Below are 26,484 nucleotides of genomic sequence, written 5' to 3' on the forward strand. Positions count from 1 at the left end.
CAAAGGACAGTTTGTTACAAAAGGCGGAAACAAAGGGCCTGAGGAAGATAAGAATGATGTGAAGGGCCCTTTATTGGACCAATGCTAGCAGTAAATACAGTTGAGGATGAATTTGGCTCTCTCTCATCTTCACAGTCAAACCATGATGGTGATATTAATGACAGTTATGATGCTCAAAAAATCAAGTTGACTATAAGCAAAAACATTGCAGTGATAAATTTTTGTGGGACTCGTCATTGTGATAATAATAGGCTCCCGCAAGGTTTGCTCATGGCAACCAAGCATGCCTCAATGAGGAGCATTACCATGATAGAGAGAAGAATGGCCAACTGAGACACAAAGAAGCTTCCTCCCTACTTTTGGTGGTGGTGGCAACAGCAGTTCGTGGTGGTGGTGGTGGTGTTGCTGCTGCTGCTGGTCATGACAGCAGCGGAAAGGTGGTTTTTTCAAGGATGTTTCCTTGAACAACTAGAAACAATTTTGGTTCACATTGTTTCACTATTGATCACCATAGCTACTTTGTAGATATTTTTTCCTTTTAGCCCTTTTCTTTGTAACACCCTTGAGTTGTTGGAGGATAGCCCCCTTTCTCCATGCTGTATTTCACTCCTTGCTTCTTCATAAATAGCCGCGGGTATACGGCTTTTGAGTGATAATTATAACAAAATAATTTTTTTAAAAACAATAATTATATATTTTTAAATATATATATATATATATATATATTATGTTAGGAAAGTTATGAGTGATTAGGGGTATCTTTTGGAATATACATGAGTAGTTATAGGAGCTTTTTAAAAAATTTATAGGTAGTTATAAGGACCATTTGGTAATAATAAAAACCAGACCAAGAAAGGGGAATCCCCTTTCTAATATTGTAAAAAAATTTATTTTAAAAAATTACGAGTAATTAGGGGTATTTTTTCAAATATTGATGGATAATTATGAGAATATTTTTAAAATATACATGGGTAATTATAGGGATTTTTTAAAAAAATTTTATGGGTTGTTATAGGGATAGTTTGGGGATATTAAAATATATATATGGATAGTTATAGAGACTTTCTTGAAATGTTTATGAGCAATTATAGGGACAATATGGGGATGTTAAAAACAAGACCAAGAAAAGGGAATCCCCTTTATAATAACAGAGATAGAGACAAACTTTGCTTATCAAAAAACAAATGGCAGTTTTTATATTTTTGCAGGAAATCTGAATTTTCTCTCAGCACAGATATGGACAGTTATGCTATAGTGTAATTCATCCAAGAAATTGACTCGTTCAAGCTTTCTGCTTGGATCTGATTGATCTGTTGGTGAATAACTTGAGTACTTGAACTGTATACTTCTGAAATCTTCTATGATATCTTTCATTTGTCAAGAAATTCTATTGTGTTTTTGACAATGGACCATTTATTGGATTGTTAGTTGTTAATCTGTATTTCGAAAATTAAGATCTAAGTTCTTAGCAGAGGAGCTGATAGGAAGTTCTTCGTAAAGATTCAAACAGGCAACTGGAATGAATCTTAATGAGTGCGGTGTTTTTCTGTATCAGAAGTTGGTCTGGGAAAAAAAATCAAAGGAATTAAAAAAGAAATCCCTGAAGTTTGAACCTTCTTTGTGGAAAAACTTATTCAATTCTGAAGAAACTTAGCATGGATTGAGATATTTTAAACCAATCCGCATGAACAGGAGAACTTTAATAAATCCTCCTAACAAAATTTTCCAGCTAGGTGAAGAGAAATGGAATAGGGCACTGATCAGGCATTTTCTAGGGAACCTCCACTTACATGTATGTAAAGATCATTATGTTGGCCTAACAAGGCTTAATCTCGCTTTGACATAACAAATCAAGGTTACAAAATGTGTTTTTAAGTTAAGTTTCAGGAATCAAGTGATTTATGAAATCAAGTGATTCTACTTGAAGAAATTGGTTGAAGCTTAGACTTAAAGCTACAAGTCATGAGGAACATGACGCATATTGAAGAAATAATCAAAGCTTGGACAAGTTATTGAAGCTGTGACATGAAGACTTAGGAATTCATTTATTTTATATTTTTAGAGTCTCATGTAAGTACTTCTATTTTCAATATTGCATTTAAAGCTCTTAGGTATCATTCTGGACTTAGAGACCTGATATAGAACATGGAAAATATTTTGTAAGGTCTAAAATATGTTTTCAAAGTTAACAAAAACTAGTTTTGGAATCAAAATTTGAAAAACACTAAGTGGTTTAGTGGTCAGGCAATTGATGGTTATCAATCAGACGACTGATATACTACTGCAAGTGTTAATGAGAGAATAGAATAGGATCAGGCGACTGAACCATCGGGATCAGGCGACTGACCTACTACTGACTGTTCTAATGCGCTATTTTAAATAAGTTCAGGCGACTGACCTCATGGATCAGGCAACTGAAGTCGATGTTTTAAACTTCTAACAGCGAGGATTTTATTTCCAAATTCGAACGTTTGAGTTTCCAAACTTAGGAAGATGGTAAGAAAGTTTCCTACTCTATGTAAAGCTTATTTTTTTTGCAAATTGGGGTAACTAAACTCTCACATACAATTCAAATTTGTGTTATACTCTTTTCATATTTTCTAAAAATATGCTGAGAGCCTTTCTCTGAAATCCCTAGCTTATATTCTAATTTGTTCTTATTAAATCTTCATTCAACAATCAAAATACTTTAGATTTATTGTAAGCTTCAATTTGATATTGATTATCTAAAGTATATTGTGCTTTATTTTGTACAAATTCTTCTCTAATTGAGAGTGATTATCTTGTACAAATTTTATATTGCTGTTGTGCAAACTTTGACGGTTCAGGATTGTTGAATCGTTGCCTAACGAGAGGGTGTTCTCATTAGAGAGGGATCTCCACCTTCGAACGGAGAGATGGTTGCTTCACCTATTCAACAAAGTGGTAAAGGAAATCCTCGCAGCGAGTTGCTTGAGGGAAGGATGTAGGCTGCTGGCAGACCCTTGTAAAAAACCTTGTGTTCTGCTCTTCTTCCCTATCTTTTAAATTCAGCACTCTATAAACTGTGTGTATGTTCTGATTGTGTTGGTAAAGTTGCTGGAAACACTGAGTATTGATTGTGCTCATCTCAAGTTAACAAATTGGTTTCTTTGAAGGGTTGTATGATTTATATTATTGGCTGAAAATTCAGACAAGTTCTGAAATCTAAATCTGATTGTGGTTAACTAAGGTAAAAGCTATTGTAATTGTTTATATTGTTCAAAGTAAGATCATCTCACGTATCTTATTCATATTACTAAATCTTTGAGGATATTTGGTTGTTGCTGAAATTCTGTTTCTGATATTGAACTGACTGAATACTGAATTAACTGAAGTTTAAATTTGATTTGTAATTTCAGCATTTATATATATATATATATCTAGGATTGTCGATTGGTATAGTACAGTGCTGATTAGATTATCGTGATTGATATTAGAGTGTGGTTGTGGTGGGTTAAATTAAAAGGGTTAAAATAAACTAAATTTCCGCTAAGTAATTTTTAAATACTCAATTCGCCCCCTCTTGGGATTACATCTTTAGTTTCAATTGGTATCAGAGCACTAGGTTGTAGTAAATCCTAAGAAGTAACTACACAAAGATCTTTATGACAAAGTTAGGTGTATCCCCTTTTGGTGAAGGTCAATCTTCTTCTAGACCTCCTATTTTCTGTGGTGTTAACTACACCTTCTGGAAACAACACATGAGGATATTTTTGCAAACTATGGATTAGAAAGTCTGGAAAGTAGTTACCCAAGGCGATTATGTGCCTTCCAAGACCTTAGATAACAAAGTAGTTCCCAAGGATGAAATTGAACTAAATGAAACTGACATGAAACAGCTGCAAATTAACTCCAGTGCAATGAATGCATTATATTGTGCACTAGATGCTAATGAGTTTAATGGGATGCAAATCTTCTAAAGAGATTTGGGAGAAGTTAGAAGTCACCTATGAGGGAACTGTAGATGTTAGGGATAGTAGGATTGACATGCTCACGAGCGAGTATAAGGCTTTTAGAATGAACCCTGAGGAGTTCATTACTAGTATCTATACTAGGTTCGCCCATATAATTAATTCTCTTAATGCACTAGGAAAGAACTACACTACATACGAGATGATCAGGAAAATCCTTAGAGGATTTCCTCCCATTTGGAAACCTAGGCCACTACCATAACTGAAGGCAGAAACTTGAAGAATACTTCCCTAGATGGACTCATAGGATCGTTTCTCACGTATGAAATGGCAATAAATGAAAGAACTATTGAAGGCAATAAAAAAAAAGAAATCAATAGCTCTTAAAGCTTTAAAGGATAGCCCGAGTGAGGAAGAGGATAATGAGTTGGACAATGATGATTTAGCCCTATTCACTAGACGACTAGGCAAATTCTTCAAAAAGAATAAAAGATTTGCTAGAACATTCAGGGGGACTAAAACAGACAAAGGTGAATCAAGTAAGAAAGAAACAAAGGTTGAACCCCCGACTTACTATAACTGTAAAAAGGTAGGACATATAAAGCTTGATTGTCCACAGCTTAAGAAAGATACTAAGAAGAAGAAAAAGAAAGCAATAAAAGCAACAACTTGCGATGACTCCAGCTCAAGTAACTCAAAAAGCGATTCAAGTGATCAAGAAATAGCCAATCTGTGCTTCATGGCAAGAGATGACAAGGTAAACTCATATTTAAACTCACCTGTAGAATCTAGTGATGAATCCTGTAATGAATCATGTGAAAGCATGCCTTCGTATAATGAAATTCAAGCTGAATTATTCTCACTACATAAGAGGTTCATAAAAGTTTCCAAGAGAAACATTACACTAAAAGGACAAAATGAAATGTTAATGAACCAACTAGAGTCCTCTAAGTCGGCTGAAAAAGAAAAGGACTTAGTTATTGATGAACTTGAAAATAAAATAAACCAGATGGCTAAAGAACTAGTAAAGCTACAAGCTAACTGTAATGGAATAAAAGATTTAAAAATACTTTGGGTTGAAAGTAAAATTGAGGATCAAACCAAAATTATTTACAATTTTACTGAAGGAAAGGAGAATTTTGATAAACTAGTTGGATCACAAAAAATGTCCTTGGATAAGGAAGGCATGGGATTCAATGGAGTTGAAAACACGAAGAAAAAGAACCTCTACATGGGGTACTTTGTAAAAGCTTCAAAAAATTATGCAAGCACATTTTCAACTAATCCATTCACGTGGCATTTGATGAGGCTAATCCATTTTCTTCTAAACCTACTGACATTGATGAAATAGAAATTAGAAAAAGTTTAGAAGACCTAGCAATTCAAGAAATAAAGGATGAGAGTAATGAAATCAACACACCTTCGAATGATAACTCTCTAGATCAATCTAAATTGCCTAAGGAATGGATGTTCGTAAAGAATCACCCTAAGGACCAAATTATAGGTGAACCGTCACGAGGGGTGTCCAACAGATCGTCATTGAAGAATCTATACAATCATTGTGTGTTCCTATCTCAAGAAGAACCTACAAACATAAATGAAGCAATCAATGGGTCTATAGGAATAAGAAGGATGAGAACGGCATTGTAGTTTGTAACAAGGCTAGACAGGTAGCTCAAGGTTACAATCAAGAAGAAGGTATAGATTATAATGAGACCTTTGCTCCTGTAGCTAGAATGGGAGCAATTAGAATGCTACTAGCCTATGCATCTCACAAGAACTTCAAACTCTACCAAATGAATGTGAAAAGTACATTTTTGAATGGGTACATTAATGAAGAAGTATATGTAGCACAACCCCCTAGTTTTGAGGACTTTCATTTTCCAAATCATGTCTTTAGACTAACAAAAGCACTATACGGATTAAAACAAGCTCCTAGAGCTTGGTACGAAAGATTAAGTGGCCTCTAGTTAGAAAATGACTTCACGAGAGGAAAAATGGATAGTACCTTGTTTATAAAGTCTAAGAACAATGATATGCTCATCATACAAATCTATGTTGATGACATTATCTTTGGTGCTACAAATGAGGAATTATGCAAGGAATTCGCTACATGCATGCAAGAGGAGTTTGAAATGAGCATGATGGGCGAGTTGACGAATTTCCTTGGTCTTCAAATCAAACAAGCTAAAAATGGAACATTTATCAATCAATCAAAGTACATAAAGAACTTGCACAAGAAGTTTGATATAGAAGGTGGCAAGCCATTGGGAACACCAACGAGCACCTTTATTAGTCTAAACAAAGATGAGCAAGGAAAACCGGTAGATGTTAAATACTACCAAGGCATGATAGCTAGCTTGCTTTATTTAACAGCTAGTAGACCTGACATTATGTTCAATGTCTGCATGTGTGCTAGATTTCAAGCGGCACCTAAAGAATTTCACCAAATAGCAGTCAAAAGAATCTTGAGGTATTTGATAGGTACTATAGACTTAGGTTTATGGTATCCTAAAGATACAGCTTTTGAGATGATCAGCTATTCAGATGTGGATTATGCCGGATGTAAAATAGACCAAAAAAGTACAAGTGGTACTTGCCACTTCTTAGGACGTTCTCTGATATATTGGTTTTCCAAAAAACAGAATTTCGTGGCGTTATCCACTGCTGAAGCTGAGTATGTTGCAACAGGTAGTTGTTGTGCACAAACGTTGTATATGAAACAACTTAAGGATTTTAATTTGGAATATTCAGTTGTGCCTATTAAATGTGATAATACCAGCGCCATTAATATTTCCAAAAAACCTATATCTTACTCTAGGACCAAGCACATCAATATTAGACATCATTTTCTTAGAGATCATCTGCAAAAGGATGATATTATTCTTGAATTCATAAATACAGATGAAAAATGGGCAAATATATTCACAAAACCTCTTTCAAAGAACAGGTTCATCTCAATACGACGAGAATTAGGTTTGTTATACTGTAGAGAAGTGAATTGAGAAGGAGAAACTCATTAGAATGAGTGGTTGAGTCAAATGAACAAGTCAAAATTTATGAAGGATAGGCGACTGACACTTCAAGATCAGTCAACTGACTTGCTACTAACCTGTAAGATTTTATCATACATACAGATCACGAAACTGACAGTATCAGGTCAGGCACTTGAACTACAAAGATATAAATACTTTATGTTCGTAAAAACCATAACTTTTTTAGCCCTCGGGCTACTGACCCTTGTTCTCTCCTCACCCAAATTCTCTTCTTTCACTTCCAAGTGCTCTCCCACGAAGACTTCACCGATTAATCTTCATAATACCTCCACATCTTTCTTCCTACTCTCATTTTGGCCGATTCTACCGATCATTTTCTTCAAGAACCATGCCAAAAACCAAGCAAAGGGCTAATCGAAGCTCCACTTCTAGGAAAGATGACACCGATAATATTGAAAGGTGATTGGTCACTCCCCAAGCAAGGAGAATGTACTGCGAGCACATTAGAACCACCGAACCCATACTCGGTAAGGTGTTGGATATTTCTTTTATAAGAGAAGATTTTCCCAATATCTTGCGAATGTTTACTGCTCTAGGTTGGGAAAGATTTATTACGTATCTAGCTAGGGGTGTATATCCTAACTTAGTCAAACTATTTAATGCAAATATGGTCAAGGGTGAAAATTTGTATTCAACAACGATCATGGATAAGGCTTTTGCTTTTACTCCACAAACTCTAGCAATTCGACTTAGAATCCAAGAAGGAGAGTTTGAATGTCCACCACTTGGACAATCTTGGATTATGGCTCAAGACTTTAACCCTGAAGAATTCTTACCAATGATAACGACCGAAGCACCTGTTTATTTTGGTCACCCTCCATTGTACCAGCAGCTTAACCTGAAAGCTAGAATAATACATAGCCTCATTACTTATAATATTCTTCCTAGGGTAGGGTCACGTGATCATCTATCCTATTTGGATTGTTTTGTTATGTGGTGTCTACATAAAGGAAAGCGCCTTGATCTGCCAAGTCTGATTCTGAAATGGATGATTTCTAAAGAAGAATGACGAAGGGTAATTCTTCCGTATGGAGGAATTTAACCTTAATCTTTGAACATCTAGGACTTACTACCCCATCCACATTGTTTATCAAACGCACTCACTATGACTATTTTTCATCCACCACTGTTAAACTTATGGGATATGAAAAGTATCAAGACCACGGGTAGTTTCCTAAGCATGGTAGAGCTCATAGAGAATAGGTCAAACTTCAAGAACAACAACCAGCTCAGGAACCACAGCAAGATGCACCACCAGCACCTAATGCTCCTTCATGGTTTGTAGACTATCGTCAGCATATGGACTCACAGTTGAGTGCATTTCGTGGAGAAATGAATATGAAATATGATGCACTTCAGTCCAACTTCACTTCCTTTGACCAGAGGCTTGAACATATTGAAAGCTATATGGGCGGTTCTTCTAGTTCGCAAGGGAAGGCTCCCATGGAGACGAGCTCAGGAGGTGATGATGATGATGATGACAACGATGATCATGAGAAGGATGGTACTGACACTGATGGTGGTGATGAAGCTTAGTTTTTTTTTTTTTTTTTTTTTTTCACTGAACACAATTGGATTGTAATATTTTTGTTAAAGCTCTTGACATTTCTCTTATCTCTTGCTACTTCTTCTTATTGTTTTATTTTGGATATGCAGTAATACATGCTGACTATGGTTTTTATTGAATACTCTTTGCATGTTGATCGTTGGATATCCTGCTGGACATCTTGTTGGATCTTTCTTGAGAATTGCATGCTGAATTTTGGATCGTGTATCTGTGAATTGAATGCTGATTTTTGGTCCTATGATGATTTGCATATTACTTTTCTAAGTCAATCCTTTTTTGTTGATGTCAAAAGAGGGAGAAGTGTGGCAAAATGATAAAGGGTCATGTTAGAGAAGTGATAAGTGATAGCAAAGCAGTAAAATAGTGCATGAGTGTTGATATGAGTTTTTCATGTTATATTCATGTTATGTTGAATGCATATTTATGGTAAATGCTATACATGTTGATGAGTAGGTTATACTGAATGTGTTATGCATGCTGAATGTATTTATCTTATGAATGTATTGAATATTGCATATTGTCTAAGGAGATATTACATTCAGGGGGAGTCATGTATGTTAGTTTGTTATATGGCTTTGAAATTGTTATTATTCATGAAATGACTTGTTAAGGGCGGGGGAGCCTTATTAAGGTTTTCTCATTCTGCTCCCTATTTGTCATCATCAAAAAATGGGAGATTGTTGGCCTAACAAAGCTTAATCTCGTTTTGATGATAACAAATCAAGGTTACTAAATGTGTTTTTAAGTTAAGTTTCAGGACTCAAGTGATTTATGAAGTCAAGTGATTCTACTTGAAGAAATTGGTTGAAGCTTAGACTTGAAGCTAGAAGTCATGAGAAACGTGAAGCATATTGAAAAAATAATCAAAGCTTGGGCAAGTTATTGAAGCTGTGACATGAAGACTTAGGAATTCATTTATTTTATATTTTTAGAGTCTCATGTAAGTACTTATATTTTCAATATTGCATTTGAAGCTCTTAGGATTCATTATGGGCTTAGAGACCTGATATAGAACATGGAAAATATTTTGTAAGGTCTAAAATACGTTTTCAAAGTTAACAAAAATTAGTTTTGGAATCAAAATTTGAAAAACACTAAGTGGTTTAGTGAGAGAACGGATATGCTACTGCCAGTGTTAATGAGAGAACGGAATAGGATCAGGTGACTGAACCATCGGGATCAAGCGACTGACCTGCTACTGACTGTTTTGATGCACTATTTTGAATAAGTTCAGGCGACTGACCTCATGGATCAGGTGACTGAAGTCGATGTTTTAAAATTCTAACAGCGCGGATTTTATTTCCAAATTCGAACGTTTGAGTTTCCAAACTTGGGAAAACGGTAAGAAAGTTTCCTACTCTATATAAAGCTTATTTTTTTTCAAATTAGGGCAACTAAACTCTCACATACAATTCAAATTTGTGTTATACTCTTTTCATATTTTCTGAAAATCTGCTGAGAGCCTTTCTCTGAAATACCTAGCTTACATTCTAATTTGTTCTTATTAAATCTTCATTCAACAATCAAAATACTTAAGATTTATTGTGAGCTTCAATTTGATATTGATTATCTGAAGTATATTGTGCTTTATTTTGTACAAATTCTCATCTAACTGAGAGTGATTATCTTGTACGAATTTTATATTGCTGTTGTGCAAACTTTGACAGTTCAGGATTGTTAAATCGTTGCCTAACGAGAAGGTGTTCTCATTAGAGAGGGGTCTCCACCTTCGAACGGAGAGATGGTTGCTTCACCTGTTCAATGAAGTGGTAAAGGAAATCCTCACAGCGAGTTGCTTGAGGGAAGGAGGTAGGCTGCTGGCCGAACCTTGTAAAAAACCTTGTGTTTTGCTCTTCTTCCCTATTTTTAAATTCAGCACTCTATAAACTGCGTGTATGTTCTGATTGTGTTGGTAAATTTGCTGAAACACTGAGTATTGATTGTGCTTATCTCAAGTTAACAAATTGGTTTCTTTGAAGGGTTGTATGATTTATATTATTGGCTGAAAATTCAGACAAATTCTGAAATCTAAATCTGATTGTGGTTAACTAAGATAAAAGCTATTGTAATTGTTTATATTGTTCAAAGTGAGATCATCTCACGTATCTTATTCATATTACTGAATCTTTGAGGATATTTGGTTGTTGCTGAAATTCTGTTTCTGATATTGAACTGACTGAACACTGAATTAACTACAGTTTAAATTTGATTTGTAATTTCAGCATTCATATATATATATCTAGGATTGTCAACTGGTATAGTACAGTCGCTGATTAGATTATCGTGATTGATATTAGATTGTGGTTGTGGTGGTTTAAATTAAAAGGGTTAAAATAAACTGAATTTCTGCTAAGTAATTTTTTAAATACCCAATTCACCCCACTCTTGGGATTACATCTTTAGTTTCACATTATTGAGAAATATGGAGCAAAGCAGGTTTGAAGGAAAGAAACAGCAGCTCCAAAGGATACCAGTCTGGGTCAAATTCTTTGGTATTCTGTCTGTTTACTGGATGATGCTGGGACAGAGTCGCAATGCTAGCTTAACAGGAAGGCCCTCATATCTTGATTCTTTTACAAAGAAAATGAAAAATACATCTTGTGCATATATCTGTGCAGAGATGGATGTCAATTCTGATCTTCCTGAGCAGACCGAAGTGCTGTCACCAGAGGGATAGTATACTAATATTGATTTAGAATTTGCCTGGAAACCCTTAAAATAAACCAAATGTTCTAATTTTGGACAAAATGAGAGCACTTGTAACCATAGTAGTCAAATCAAGATTCAAACCATGAATCAAAATTCCAATTTTGGGAATTGAGAATCGAATCAAATCGTAAGATTCGGTTCAAATTTCCAAATCAATTCTAAGTGACATGCATATATGGATATACAAACAACAACCAAATAATAAAAAACATTTAAATTTTGAAAAAAAAAATTCATATTCCACGTGTATGTTATCCCAAAACAAATGAGAAGTAAAATAATTGAGTTAGGAAATATTAATCAAATAATTAACTTTATGCTGTTTAAGGGTAGGAATCAAGAAGATTCTACAGAAATGGTTGAATGTGCAATGATAAATACTGGACTAAGTTGCGGTATCGATAAACATGAACTCTCGCATGGTCTTAAAAGTGGGCTTCTGTTTTGCTTGTGGATAATGGTTCAACAGAAGATAATGGAAGATATGATGAAGTTTAGCCCTCAATGGAAAAATGACTGCAATAATGTAAATATTATCCAAAAGCAAAAGGGTTAAAGGAGGTTGTGGCTCCACCTATTGTAAATTATATGTTCCTTTGGGGAGGGAAAGGTGAAAAGCAAAGTATGCAACCAGATTAGCAACAAAAGCTGAGATGAAAAGGCAGAATACAATTCCTCCCATTTATGAAAAGAAGGAGCATTCCTCAGTAAATAGTAAAAACAGAAAAGAAAACCAGCAAAGTCCCTTTATTTCTTTATGGCAAAAAATGATCTATTAATGAAAAGAATAATTACAGAGAATGAAGATAAGAAATCATCTAGGTAAAACAGAGAACCAGCAAGCCACCTTCCAATCTCTTTGGACATCAGACAGCGATAAACCCTCGAAAATCCCATTAGAATGTGCCCAAAAAGAGGCGTTAAAAATGACTTTCCATCAAAATAAAGGAGGGATCATCTTATCTCTGAAACTTCTGGCATTCCTTTCAATCCACATAACCCACAGCTCTGAAAAAACTGTGCAGACCCAAAAATTCCTCCCTGTTTTATTCTTCCCAAAGCCCCAAAATTCTACCTTTAAAAAACCAAAGATAAATTCTAGAGCCACTCACTCTTCTCCAAAAAAATGAAAATTGATTGTTCCAAGTGTCTCACCGCCTTACAATGAAGAAATGGATGACTAGAACTCTCACTTGAAACACTGCACGCCACACAAATATCTGAACTAAGAGCTTTGTGGGGTCTTCTGATCTGTAACACATCATTCATGTCCCCAATCCAAAGCCTCAGCAAATTTGGCAAGAAAGAATCCAACACACTCAGCAAACAAGTTAAACTCATCAATCTCTCTCTCATTGAGACTCCTAAAAGAATGGAAATCCCCAAGGAAAAGAGAAACACCCCCCCCCCCCAAAAAAAATAAATAAATAAATAGCTGAAATTGGTGCCTCATGGACAGATGAAAAGCAAAGTCCCTTCATTATATCAGTGAAAGCAGATAATTGTAATATAAGGGGGCTGATGAAACCCTAAAATAGAAGGAAGTTGTGAGGCTAATCAAGTAAAAAGTTTTAAATATGCTTGGTCCTTGTGAAACAATCTTGCAAGGGTCACATATGCTTTCAATAAACTGAGGATTTTCCTCAGTCCCATGGCAAAAAATTTGGATTGAATATGATTGCAAACTGATTAATATTTTGGCTACACATCATGATTCTCAGTATATCAGTATTATTCAGGGTTGTCCTTGTAAGTGGATGACCTTTGTTTATGCTTCCAATTCTACTAAGGAAAGAGGCCTTCTCCGGAATTACCTTGTAAATTTCTCAGAGGAAAGAAATGATTGCTCCTTGATAGTTCTAGGTGACTTTAATACAATTGGTTGTCCTTCACAAAGTTCAGATCCTTCCTCTACTACTTGCATCAATGCCATTGAGGATTTCAGAGAGTGCATTTATGCTACTGGCTTGCAAGGGGCTCCATATTCTGGCTCCCTTTTCAGTTGGTCTATAACAAGAAAAGTTGGGTTCCTGGCAAGAAAACTTGATAGGATTATGGCTTCCGCTGCATGCTCAAAAATTTTCCCTGATCTTCTAGCTGATTTTCCCCCTCCAAGAGTCTCCTATCATTGTCCTGTTATTTTGCAGTTTTGTAAAGATAATGACGAGAGAGATCGTAGTTCCCCTTTATGTTCTTGAATAGCTGGATTAATCATCCTGAGTGGATGGAGACTGTTAGAAAGGCCCGGTCTTCCTGAACCCTGCTGCAGTTCCTATGTTCAGAATCTCAGATTATGCCAGAAGTTTTAAATTTTCTGAATGAAACCATTTCAAGGACTTTCACAAGCAGCATTATGTTAACCTGAGATCTAACATTCATCAAGCAAACGAGGAATTAGATGCCTCACAGTCTCTAGTTCTGGAAAATCCTAACATATTTGTTCTGAAGGAGGCAAAATTAAAACAAGATAGATACAACAACTTATCCAAGACGATGAAAGTATTTTAAAACAGCACTAAACTCAGCTGGCTCAAATCCAGGGAGAGGAATAACCAGTTCTTTGTTGATTCTGCTAAGGCTAGAAGATCCAGAATTCAAATTAAATTCTTGATTAAGTCTAATGGCAATACAATTTTAATGGTCAGGAGAGCATAATGCTATCCTTCCTAATCCCATAAGAAAGAGGAGATTAGAAGGGTTAGTTTTTCATTTTCTGATGATAAAACTACTGGGTCAGATGGCTAAAATGCAGGTTCTTTAAGAATCGCTGGAGCATAATTGAGAAAGGCTTTGTGGAGACCATCACTTCATTCTTTACGAATGTTCAGCTTCTTAAAGAAGTAAATGCTACAGTCATGGTTTTAAATAGTGGCAATGACCATTACGAAACACCGTTACATAACGGTTTTTTGGGTCCCTAATATTGTTACACCCAACTAAATCGGAGGAATTTATAGGTTAAAAATATATGCATATGGGCTATCAAACCCCCTCCAAGCAGCACTTGCTCATGGAAGAGGATACTTGGAGTAAGAAATAAAGCTAGGTGTTAGGGTCTTAAGAGTGCTGCGACCCTAACACATGGTTTTGGTGAATGACTATGGACTCGGAGATATGGTTCATGGTTGGTTAACCTGGATGCGACTAGGCAGTTGTCATGGGGATGGTTTCAATATGTCTTCATGACGTTGTGGTTGGTCCCAATAGTTCTAATTGTGGTGTTCTCAAATCTAAGATATGTGATCATTAGATCCCTGGTGGTTACTCGTACGTGACCAAGAATACTTCAGATAATGATTCTTGGGGGTACACCAAGTGTGCGTCCTACCTCCTCCACTATCCCAATGGGTACTAAGTGAGCAACCATGAGCAATGCTCAGGTGCGGGCTCTTGATATCCTTGAGGGCTTTCTTGGGTTTTCATGTGGGATTAGGAGCTCCATGGACGATCCCTTTGGGAATGGGGTTGCACGGGTCTCGCTGGTCTAAGGTCTGTGTGTACGTCCTTCTTAGCCATTGGCGATTGGGTGATATCACCTAAGACCCCGATTGTACTGAGGGGATGAGAGTTACCCTCAGTACTAGCGGAATGTGAGTTATTTTCGTTATTGTTCGAGTCCGGGTTCCTTAATGATGACCTTATCAAGTGCAGTAGTGGCGTGAGACTTGACCACAGGGTTAAATACTTGCGTGTTTCCTTGGACAAGGATGAGTACGGGTATGGCTAGGACTTGGTGTAGTCTTGCTGCTGCACAAGCACGACTCCCCGACACCATAGGAGGAGTTTGGCAAGGGTGATTCCTGTTGGGCCATTGTGAAGTCCACGTCCATGACACCAAGCATCATTAAGTATGAGATTGGGAATGGATATAACACTTGTTCTTTGATAGTTGGCATCCCTTTTGGGCCCTTAATTAGCAAACTTGGACATCATACTCATCAAGATTTCTTCCTTCCACTGGATGCCAAGGTGAGCAGAATCATCAAGGAAGAAAGCTGGTTTTGGGGTAGAAGAACATCAAACTCTGTTTTGGCCATAAAGGAAGCCTTGGTTGCTAAGTGTCACGATCTGACTATTTTCACACCGTTGTGAAAGGGTCGTGCGGCGCTAGCTAAAGCACTCTTGTTTAACTAGTCAGTCTATCATTTACCAAAATTCATCCACAAAACACTTTCATTAGCATTCAATCAAATGGCAGTGGAAACAGTAAGCAATCATGAAAGCAGTAGCACGTATGCAGTAAATATTGAAACTACGTAATTCATTAACAACACCTCCGTTGACAATGTGTGTTTAGTGAGGGAAGCAAGTAGGCTAAACACGTTGACAAAAGCTAGTGAGTTTTACAATGACTGATGAACAGTCACCCTCCCCTAAAGAGCTTTCTAAGTCATTCTCACTCTAGCACTAGGAAACATCAAAGTGACCAAGGAGTCATACTGCCTTATTAGGCATACAAAGACACTACTAGCAGAAAATAACCCTACACTAGTACTTACATGATGGAAACCCATCCCAAGCACACGAGACAAGCGGTCACAGGCAAGCATTATGCCCTGAACAAGCCTAGCTCACAACATTCTCCCCCACTTATGCAGTCAACGTCCTCGTAGACTTTGGCGCTAGGCAAGCTCAACTTTGTCCATGAATGGTTTCATATCTTCCGCAAAAATCCAGCTGATTTCTTTGTCATCAAGGCATTTCCACTTCACCAGGAACTTCTGCCGCTTCTTCCTTAAGGATATGAACTTTCTGTCTGCAAGGATCTCTTCAACTTCACGTTTGTCAGGTTGCACTATCTTCAACTCTGGTCTATTGGACTAACTTCTGCTCAGGTCATTGGTGTCGGCGTTGAACTGTTTGAGGCAGCTGACATGAAACTGCGGTCTTCTCCCCTGATCTGCCCACTTCTTCATCTGCTTAGAAGCTTTTTGCAGATAGGCTTGGGCAAACTTTGTATTCTGTCTCCATTCTCTGGTGAAGATGTACACCCTGGGACTCTTTCATCTGTACGACTCACCCACTATGTGGGGTAACAGCAGCTGCTAGCCTATAACAAGCTCAAAAGGGCTCTTGTTGGTTGTTGAGCTCCTTTGGGCATTGCCACAGAACAGAGCCACATCAAGTAGTTGCACGCCATTCTCCTGGTTGTCGTTGACAAAATGGCGCAAGTACTCTTCTAGTAGCTCTCTGAATCTCTTCATTTGTCCGTCTATCTGTCGATGATAACTCCAAGAGATGTCAAGATGAGACCTGAATATCCTGAAAAATTCTTTCAAGAAGTTGTCAGTGAACATTAAGTCTCGGTCACATACAATAACTTGGGGAACACCCCAATGTTTCACAATAGTCACAAAAAACAATTGTGTCATCTCCTTTGCCACATAGTACTTTGGTGCAGCCATGAAAGTACCATACTTCTTCCGCTCCCCCTTGTCTTATTGGCAAGTGAGACAAGTTCTGGTATAATCAATCACATCATCCCGCGGGTGCGGCCAACAATACCTCCCCAGTAGTCCTGTCATTGGAGTCATTCTCCACGAATACCCCTCAACGAACTTCCTGCAATATCTAGTAAGGCCAAGAAAGGAATGCAACTCCTTCACTGTCGTGGGATCTTCCATTCTTAAATCATCCTTACCTTCTCCATACCCCTCCGGATACGACCTTGTTCAACCACATGAACAAGGAATTTGTTGCTCCACTGAGCGAAAGAGCACTTCTCTTTCTTCACATCCCAGAATGTTTCCCCACAGCCTGTCTAACACCTTCCGTAGATGCTCTTCATGTTTCCTCTGAAACAACACCGATGCTCCCAACGGTGCTTTGGAAGGGCGAACACATCCCGCTTCCAATTCATCAAGATGTTTCCCCAACTCTACTATCTCTGGAAGTGCCATCCGACGTGGCCCTTTAGCAAGTGGTTCCACTCCTAGCAACAACTCGATCTCATGCTCCACAGTCCGTTGTGAAAGCAAATTGTGAGGCAGCTTATCCGGCAACACCTCCTTGTACCCATCCAACACCGCTTGGATGGTTGTAGGCTCCAACTCTTGGCCTACTTCTTTGTCTACCACCACCGTGGCTAGACATGTCTGCTCACCCTGACCCAATCCCTCATTGATTTGTGTGGCAAAAAAGGACTTCCAGTCGTCTTCTTTCGTTGCAACAACTTGCACCATGCACGAGTGATCCCGCCGAAGGCATCAACACTGCCCTCGTCCCCCTTAGGAACTCCATTCCTAGAATGACTGGAAAGTCATCCAATGGCACCGCTGTGAAGTTCGCATGACCTTCCCACTGTCCAAGCTTCACAGTCACTTACTTGGCTACTCCCAGAGTAGGCTGGGCTACAGAATTAAAACTGCTTTCATGCGTTCTGTATCCTTCTCTAAGATAAGTTGAGTCTCCATGCTTCCAATTATGAAACAAAATTATGAGACGCTCCCGTATCCACCATAGCGCGGGTACTCTTCCCAATTTATCCTCAAGTCCAAAAATATTAACCCTTTTGCTCGTGTAACTTTCGGTACTTTTGCCTACTTTTCCAATGCGCTCACCAGCCACACTGAACCTACCCTCGAAGCATCATCCTGTTCCTCCTCGCTTTCCACAATTTGTCCCGAAGTGGAAGCTTGTAAGGCATTGAGTAATCTCTTGTGTTGACACTCACTCACTCTGTGAGGTCCTCCACACAAGTAGCACGAAATTTTACTCTTCCCCTTTCCACTGAGTGTGTTGAACCCTTGAAACGACGAAACTTCCTTTGAGGTTGATGATTTCGAGTTGGCTCCCCCACTCTTGCGTTTGCCTTTCTTGAAAGACTTTCTACTGTTTCCCTCTCCGCCAAACCGTTTGGATAAAGCGGTATCATCAAGAACGTAGTCAATCAAGCATTCTACAGCAACTTGTGCAATATACAAGTCTTGAACTCTTTGCCTATGAAGTTCTGTCCTTGCCCACGGTTTCATCCCCTCAAGAAAATAGAACAACTTGTCCTTCTCTGACATATCCCAAATATCCAACATTAAAGCAGAAAATTGTTTCACATATTCCCTGATTGACCCCATATGCTTGAGATCTCTCAGCTTTCTCCTTGCATTATACTCAACATTCTCAAGAAAGAATTGAGCCTTGAGCTCAAGTCTGCCCAACTATCGATTTCACAGCTTCCATTTTCAATTCCTTTGTACTTAGTACGCCACCACAATTTGGCGTCACCAATCAAGTACATGGTCGCAGTATCCACCTTTGCCTGTTCTGAGGCCATCCTCACAGCGCAAAAGTACTGCTCCACATCAAACAAGAAGTTCTCTAACTCCTTGGCATCTCGGGCACCCCCATATGTCATGGGTTCTGGTACCTTAATCTTGCTAACTCCCGGTGTTGAAGTTCCCCATAGCAAGAACCATCAAATTCAGCTTTACATCTAGATCCACCATCCGAGATTGCAAAGTTTCCACTGTATGGCGAAAGTCCTCTGACATCTCACTTAGCAAACTTGCTTGACGCTTTTGTGATCCCATCACTTCATCAACAAGTTCTCTCATCTGGGCCACTTCCGCAGCCATAGTGTTGGTTGTTGCCTCAACCTATGCTTCCAGCACACTGATCCTCTCAGCATTGTTTGGTGCCATGGTCACTTACCAAAGCTTTCCAAATCCCACGACAAAGGTAACTGAATTCTCATAGCAACTGAGCCTTGGCTCTGATACCAAGCGTCACGGTCCGACTATTTTCACGTCGTTGTGAAAGGGCCATACAATGTTAACTAAAGCACTCTTGTTTAACTAGCCAACCTATCGTTTACCAACATTCATCCATGAAACACTTTCATTAGCATTCAATCAAATGGCAGCAAAAACAGTAAGCAATCATGATAGCAATAGCACATAAGCAGTAAACATTGAAACTACGTAATTCATTAACAACACCTCCGTTGACAATGTGTGTTTAGCGAGGGAGGCAAGTAGGCTAACACGTTGACAAAAGCTAGTAAGTTTTACAATGACTGATGAACACTCACCCTCCCCTAAAGAGCTTTCTAGATCATTCCCACTCTAGCACTAGGAAACATCAAAGTGACCGAGGAGTCATACTGTCTTATTTGGCATACAAAGACACTACTAGCATAAAATAACCCTACACTAGTATTTACATGATGGAAACTCATCCCAAGCACACAAGACAAGCAGTCACAGGCAAGCATAATGCCTTGAACAAGCTTAGCTCGTGACACTAAGCCTAACTCAACAATGCATGATCAAGTTATTGTAGAGGACTCATTGGGTTCTTTAATATTGCTGCTGCGTGGGAAACTATAAGGGAAAGGAGACTGGTTGTACCTTGGTCCACGATTATCTGGTATGTCCCAACACATGGTTTTGTACCATGGCTGGTGGCCTGGAATAGGCTAAAAACTCTAGACCAGATTGCAAAGTGAAAGAAAAATATTTCTAAATTTGTTTTTATTGTCAGACAGAGGAAGAAACAAGGGATCAACTGTTTTGCACACAGGTTTGCAAGACTGATCTACAAGGAAGCTGCTGCAGTTCTGAAAGTTCCCAATCCAAAAATGAAATCAGATGAGGAAATTGAAAGACTGTAACCTGAATTATGATCCTCTTGATGAGGTACTACATCGCTCTTGCTGCCAGTGTATCACATATTATTCTTATTCAGAAACAGAATAGTTTTCGAGAACCTCATTGTTAGAAGAGAAGAAGTTGTTTTCATGATTGTAGGAGGTATAAAATGATGTATTTCTGGTGTTCGGAGATTCTGCTATTTTTTTTATTTTTTATTTTTTTGCTGGTGTACTTTCTAATTGTATTTGTGACCCTTAGTTAATAAATTCTCTTATCTTCCTCTTATCAAAAAATTTAAAAAAAAAAAAGAGGAATGGCATATGATTTTTTTTTACGAAGCAATTAAAAGAAAAACATATGAAGGATACAAGTGATTAACACCAAATTGATGCAGAACCAGATTGGAGGAGAGGTAAGAGTACCACAACCTTGACAGACAGCATATTGCCACCATAAACACAAGCGATTCCTCAGATAACCAATTGCGATTGAAACCACAGCAAAGGCTATTATACGCACACCTAAACCACCAAAATAAGAAGCTAGTTTGAGCAAAACAAGAAATCCAATCAACCTAAATTAAACCCCTAAAATAAACTCTTATCCTACCTAATCCCCATGCAAATTAAAAATAAAATTACAATAATTCCTCCAATAAAATATTAAAATCAAATATTCCTAGTTGCCAATTGTAGTCCCCTCTTAGAGCTAATATATTTCTCTTACCTTCCAAAAAAAAAATCGAATATTCCTCTCAATTCCTAAACTGAGTTTATTAATCAGAACTGTCATCTCCATCACTCCATGTTTTGAACAGGAAAGCTAAACCCTGGTTTAGAGCCTCTAGGGGTCTAATATGGGGAGATCCTCAAACACCCTTCCCTTTTCACTATTGTGGCAGATGCTCTGAGTAGAATGATGGAAGAGGTCATAGGGTTTGGTGGAAGAAATTGAGGTGGGTCACCAAAACTTACCCATGTGGCATTTGCAATTTGCAGATGACATCATTCTCTTTCTTTCAGGATATGGGTAGCTTCTCCAATATGTTAGCCATTTTGCAGGTGCTTGAAAAAGCATCAGGTTTTAAGATTAATTTCTTTAAGAGTGGCATTGTGGGTATTGGACAAGTCCTTTTGCTAGGTTAGCTGATTGTGGCGTTTTGAGTTGGCCCATCGCTGGAGTGGGTAAATGTGATAGATATCAAATTGTTAGCTGGCGACTCTAAGTAGGTTCAAAGGGAGGGAGGTACAAGTCTAGGTAATTTGGCGCCCAAAAACATTTCCTTGGTGGGGAAGCTCTTGGGATGCTTCCTTTTAGAACCTTTCACTTTGACCCAGGTTAATGTGCAGTAACTTTGGACTTCTTCAGAATTGATGGAACGCTACAGTTGGTTACTTTACCTATTTGAGTCCTTTGAAATTTCTCTCTCAAATTTATCACTCCTTTTACCCTCAAGTCCAATACAGTGTTGCTAAAAGAGAGAGGAGGATCATTGGATTGGGGAGGCACCTTCGACTACTACGTATACTCGTCTCTAACGATTATCTTCCTCTCACGATTCCCTTATATCCAATTTCTTCCTCTCAGAAGAGAGTGCACATTTCAGGGATTTTCATTTAGTGAAGAACCTTGGTGAGATAGAGAGAGACAAACAAGCTAGCCCATTTGCTCATGAGGAGAGTGACAAACTGATCTAGGGTTTAGATTCTTCTAGAGATTTTTCTTCTAAACCTTTCTTTTCTCATATGATTTATGTTCCTAATGCTACCCCTTACCTTTCATTTGGAAAGCCAAAGTCCTTCTAAGGTTAAGTTCGCCTTTCGGTTAATAGTGATCGTGGGAGATAATAATACCAACGACTTGCTTCAGAAACACCAATGTAACAAGTTTTTATCGCTCGATGTGTTTGTACTTTGTTTTAAAAGATGAGAGACACATTCGCACTTTTCTTGCGTTGTCATTTCTCTTGGACTCTTTGGAGTAAATTGTTTAATATTTTTGGAAAGAATTTGGTGTGCCATCCCTCCTTGGAGATGTTTTGTGCTTTGATGTTCAAAGGGTTTGAAAAGGGGAAGAAAGAAAAGCCTTGTGGCAGTGTTCAATTTTGGCTATCTTTTGGTGTATTTGGATGGAGAGAAATGCCTGAATATTTAAGACCTTGGATACTCCTTTTAACTCGCTTTGGAATAGAGTGGTGTTTCTTGCATCACTGTGGGTTTCAAAGAAAAGTTTCTTTCAGAATCTACCTCTGGCAGACTAACAGCAAGACTGGGTCACATTGCTCAAGTAGAGCTGATTTGTGACCTTTGTTCTGGTTTTTAAGTTTGTTCTTTCTTATTTTTTGGAAGGATATTGTATTCTCCTTGTTTTCCTTCTTTTTCTTGTCATACTCTTTTCTTTTCTCTCACTGTAATACGCTTAATTGTTTACCAAAAAAATGATTAAAATACACATTCTCTTATTATTCAATTCATCTACTTCAGAGATTTGGAGCTTCTAGTATGATTATGGGATTCATACAAGTCTTGCTCGGCTTCTACATTCACAGCCTCCAACATTTAATGATTTTGGAAAACAGAAGCAAACCAACTTTTGGCACTATAAATATCCTTTCCTCCTTTCCTCCCTCCTTCAACCTTGGAATTCTCCTAGCTCTAGGATTCCCTCCAGCAAACAAAACTCCCTGACCTGCCACCATCTGCATTTGAGCCTCCTAAGAATTGTACAGTTCTACTACAATATCAAGTTCCACATGCACATCTTTCTATATTCAAATGAATTTTAACTTTCAAATTTCTGATGAAAGCTTACATCTCTGTCCAACAAGCCATAAAAAACATTATGAAGTCATGTAAGAGCAGTTAATTAAAAATATTTGATACCTATAATTTAATAACTCATTAAAGGACATAATCAACAGAAATCCTATAGAAAAATTAATTGCATTATAAACCTTCTTATGAAGAATTTAAGATACATACACCACACAAACAATTTAAGGGCTCCTTACGTAATCTCCAATATTATCAAAACACATATTAGTAATTATTTAGTTAAAAGGCATTTTTCATTGTTGCCCCTGCACTAATTTGGTTCTGATAATTCGTGCTCAGAATTTATTTTACTTGCTTTAGAGATAGTACATGGTACTTTTTATTTTTTGATAAACAACTAGAACTTGTCTTTTGTTTATTTCAGTAGTAAAATACCTTACAACTTTGATCAACACACACACAACATTGTATCACCCATGTGGCCCTTTCAGATTCTAAATGATTAAAATATTATTAAGGCAGGAAGTAATTTTTGGTCATTTAGTCAGCAAAACGGCTGCAGATTAGTGCTTCCATCGAAATTAGAAAAGCCAGAGATGAAGACAGAAAAATTATAAAGCACACAAGCAACAATTGTTGCCAAAACATCAGAACTTAGGTACTCAGACGAAGAATATAACAAAAATTCAGAACAATAGAAATATCAAAGCTATAAATGTTCCCTAATTCAATGATGCTAAATAAGAAGACTCACTGAACTATGATCATGTTTGTGGCGGTTCCGTTTGTGCTTCTTATCTGACTTCTTTTCTGAGGCAATTTCTGCAGGTCAGCATGATCATATTTTATTAGGTAGAACCTCATTCCCAATAAAACAAGACCAAAAGGCCAAAACAATCAAAACAACAATGCACAATGTGAACAACAAAAACGGACCACAAACAAGTCATGAACAAACTAGCATAATACTGTCACAGCCCCAAAAAACTCCCCCAAGAAACTAACACACAACCCTAATGGTACCAAACAACCATAAACAAAGTGCCATGAGTGGATGATCAGAAAAAAGATTAGATCTTTGAACAAAAGGCATGGCCAACAACCTGAAATTATGGAGCATGGAAGCATTTTTAAGGCATTCAGGAAGAAATTGGGGCAAAAACAGTGCTCAAAAACTTCTCACACGCCTTCTTTTTGGCCTCTGCTTGGGGTTGGGGGGGGTGGGGGGGAGGGAACTCCTCTAGCAATGAAATTTCACAAAATCATGTTTTGTGGCTAAATATGGCGTTGGTTTTAAAAAATCTAAAGAGGTTTTTGAGATTCTAAGGGGCCATTTGGTATCATTATCAAAAATTACAAAAAATAAAATTAGAAACAAAAAATTAAAACCAAAAATAGAAAGTAAAAACCAAAATCTAGCAACATATTTGGTTAATATTTATAAAATTAAAACAAATTAAAAAATTCTATTTTTCATTTTTAAATCAAATAGTATTATGAAATTTTAATTAAAATAATAAAATTGCAAAATAATACACATTAAAAGTTACTAAAACAAAAATAAAAATTATTAAGATTTTTTTTTGCTTTATTGTTATACTTTCAAATTTTACTTTACTACAAAAAATTTATTGGACATGAAAATTGAAAATTAGTAAAATTATTTTATAATTGGCTTTATTATTATTATGTTTTAAATTTATGTATTTTTTATTTTAATCATTTTGAAATTCAGATTATCATTTTATTTTTATTTTTATTTAAGTGTATAAAAAGAAGGATTTAACGCAGAAGAACTATTTCTACGTATTAAAATTTCTAGCAATAGGTTACCAAAACAACTGAAAATCATAAAATCTAGTTTTCAGTTTTTTCTCAAACAGCTCAAAACTGACCCAAAAAAAAATAGAAAACTGGCAACATTATTTTTATTCACATTCCAAACTATGTCTCTCAAATCTCACATCAACTAATCAGAATGTGGAGGTAACTCCAATATCAAGAAATACAACCAATGGAGTATGGCATATACCTGCGAACTGATGCACAAATCAAATTAAAAGGTATGTTATACAACTATTCTGCACATAATCACATATATGAGAAGTTGCATAGGTGAGGGCAACATTTTACTTTCACCGTAACACCATTCTTGGATCAGATCTTTGCAAGACTAACAATGAATCAAAACTTCTTTCCTCTCATTTCATTCTTCATTCAACAACTCAATCAAGCGATATTATAAAACGGTTCACTTGATTCTTAGAATAGAACAATACCAACTTCAGATTAGATAATAAGGAAATAGCTGAAAATCTTGGAATAATGAAAACAAGTACGAAACTTGAAATGGAAAGACCAAAATAAAATCAAAGCCGCAGACGCAAACGCATACCTTTATCAGAGTGGAGTTTGGAGCGCCTGTGAGATTTCTTATCCTTTCGCTTCTCTTTCCTATCGCTGTTTCTGCTCTTTGACAGCTTTGTCCCTTCATTATCGTCAGTTCTATGCCTTTTGCTGTGCCTCCCATCTATGGAATGGAATTACATGAAACGAGAGCTCGCTTAACAATAAAATCACAACAAAATACTGTAAACAAAAGAAGCGAATTGTTCGCTAATACCTTTGGAATCAGAAGGAGAACTTCTATTCCTCTTCTGGCTCTTCTTCTCATCCCTTTCCCTTGACCTTCTCTCGCTCCCCATGATTTTCTACTCCGAAGCTTGCTTCTTTAAGATTCGATTCGGCAGACACTGTCTGAGAACGGGGAGGCGAGGCTACACCATGGATTGTCGATTCTGGACTCTCGACTCTCAACTTTCTCATGAACGATAAAACCTCTTGAGAAATTGTACAGTTGTCCTCGTTCCGAACCACCTTCAAGCAAACCAGAGGCGTTTTGTGAAAAGTAGCAACATGTTAATGGGCATTGTTGTCTTAAAATTAAATCAATTAATTGATTCGTAAAATTCAGCAATATTAAATTTTTCAAAAATAACACTCCACTTCTCTTATATTTTCAAAACCAACTAATTTAAGATTTTTATAAATATGTGGGAAAATAAATAGGAAAATAAATAAATAAAAACAAGACAGAAATTTACGTGATTAGACTATACCTACTCCACGAGTGGATAGGATCAAAATTTCACAATCACAAGAAGAATTATAATATGATATGGAACCAGTTTTGTATAATATTTCTCTATCTTCTCTTTATCTCTCCTCTTCTTTCTATATATCCAACTTACTTCAAGCATGCAAGTGAGTATTTAAGCATGCAATGTTTATACAAACATAAAAATATATATGTTACAAACATGAGGGGTAGGGTGCCATTTTATAGGCCAATATGGATACCAATGCATTTATTGGGGTGGAAACCAAAGTAGTGGAAGATGGGTTGGTGGAAGATGGGGTGACATCCACATTTTTCATAACCTATTTTTCATAACACTCCCTCTAAAAAGTTACTTATATATTAACTATTTCTGCTAAGATCTTTAAGGTGTCTCATTCCAATGAGATAAATCAATTTCTTAAATGTTGTAGAAGACAAAACTTTTGTGAACAAATTTATAAGACTATCACTTGATTGGATTTGCTGAAAAAAAAAAAAAAAGTAAAAGAGAGAGAACTTTACAAGAGGAAATGCATTTCACTTGGTGTATTTTGCTTCTAACTTGGAGATGTATATATATAACTATACAAGAGAGTGAGGTTATCCTAACATTCCGATTTGGGACTAAAATTATACACTATGTTCAATACTCCCCCCGCCCCCCAAGCTAGAACGAAGATGTTGACAAGTCGAAGCTTGGAGATAGCAGTCTATAATAAACCTATGCCAACAGACTT

At 37.1% G+C, this 26,484-nt stretch overlaps 1 protein-coding gene across 1 annotated transcript in view; it reads right to left on the reverse strand.

The window, feature by feature from the left end:
• LOC131143784 (style cell-cycle inhibitor 1-A) overlaps window positions 1-25,604 on the reverse strand; it is a 37,657-nt gene extending 12,053 nt beyond the window's left edge. The window contains exons 1-3 of the mRNA XM_058092123.1: window positions 25,250-25,604; window positions 25,022-25,156; window positions 23,381-23,448 (exon numbers count right to left, since the gene is read on the reverse strand). Coding sequence (XP_057948106.1) covers window positions 23,381-23,448; window positions 25,022-25,156; window positions 25,250-25,331 — 285 coding nt within the window. The 5' untranslated portion in view covers window positions 25,332-25,604. The remainder of the gene's footprint in view (window positions 1-23,380; window positions 23,449-25,021; window positions 25,157-25,249) is intronic.
• Between the last annotated feature and the right edge of the window lie 880 nt (window positions 25,605-26,484).

This window comes from Malania oleifera, chromosome 12 (genome assembly GCF_029873635.1).
Source record: "Malania oleifera isolate guangnan ecotype guangnan chromosome 12, ASM2987363v1, whole genome shotgun sequence".
NCBI classification, from domain to species: domain Eukaryota; kingdom Viridiplantae; phylum Streptophyta; class Magnoliopsida; order Santalales; family Ximeniaceae; genus Malania; species Malania oleifera.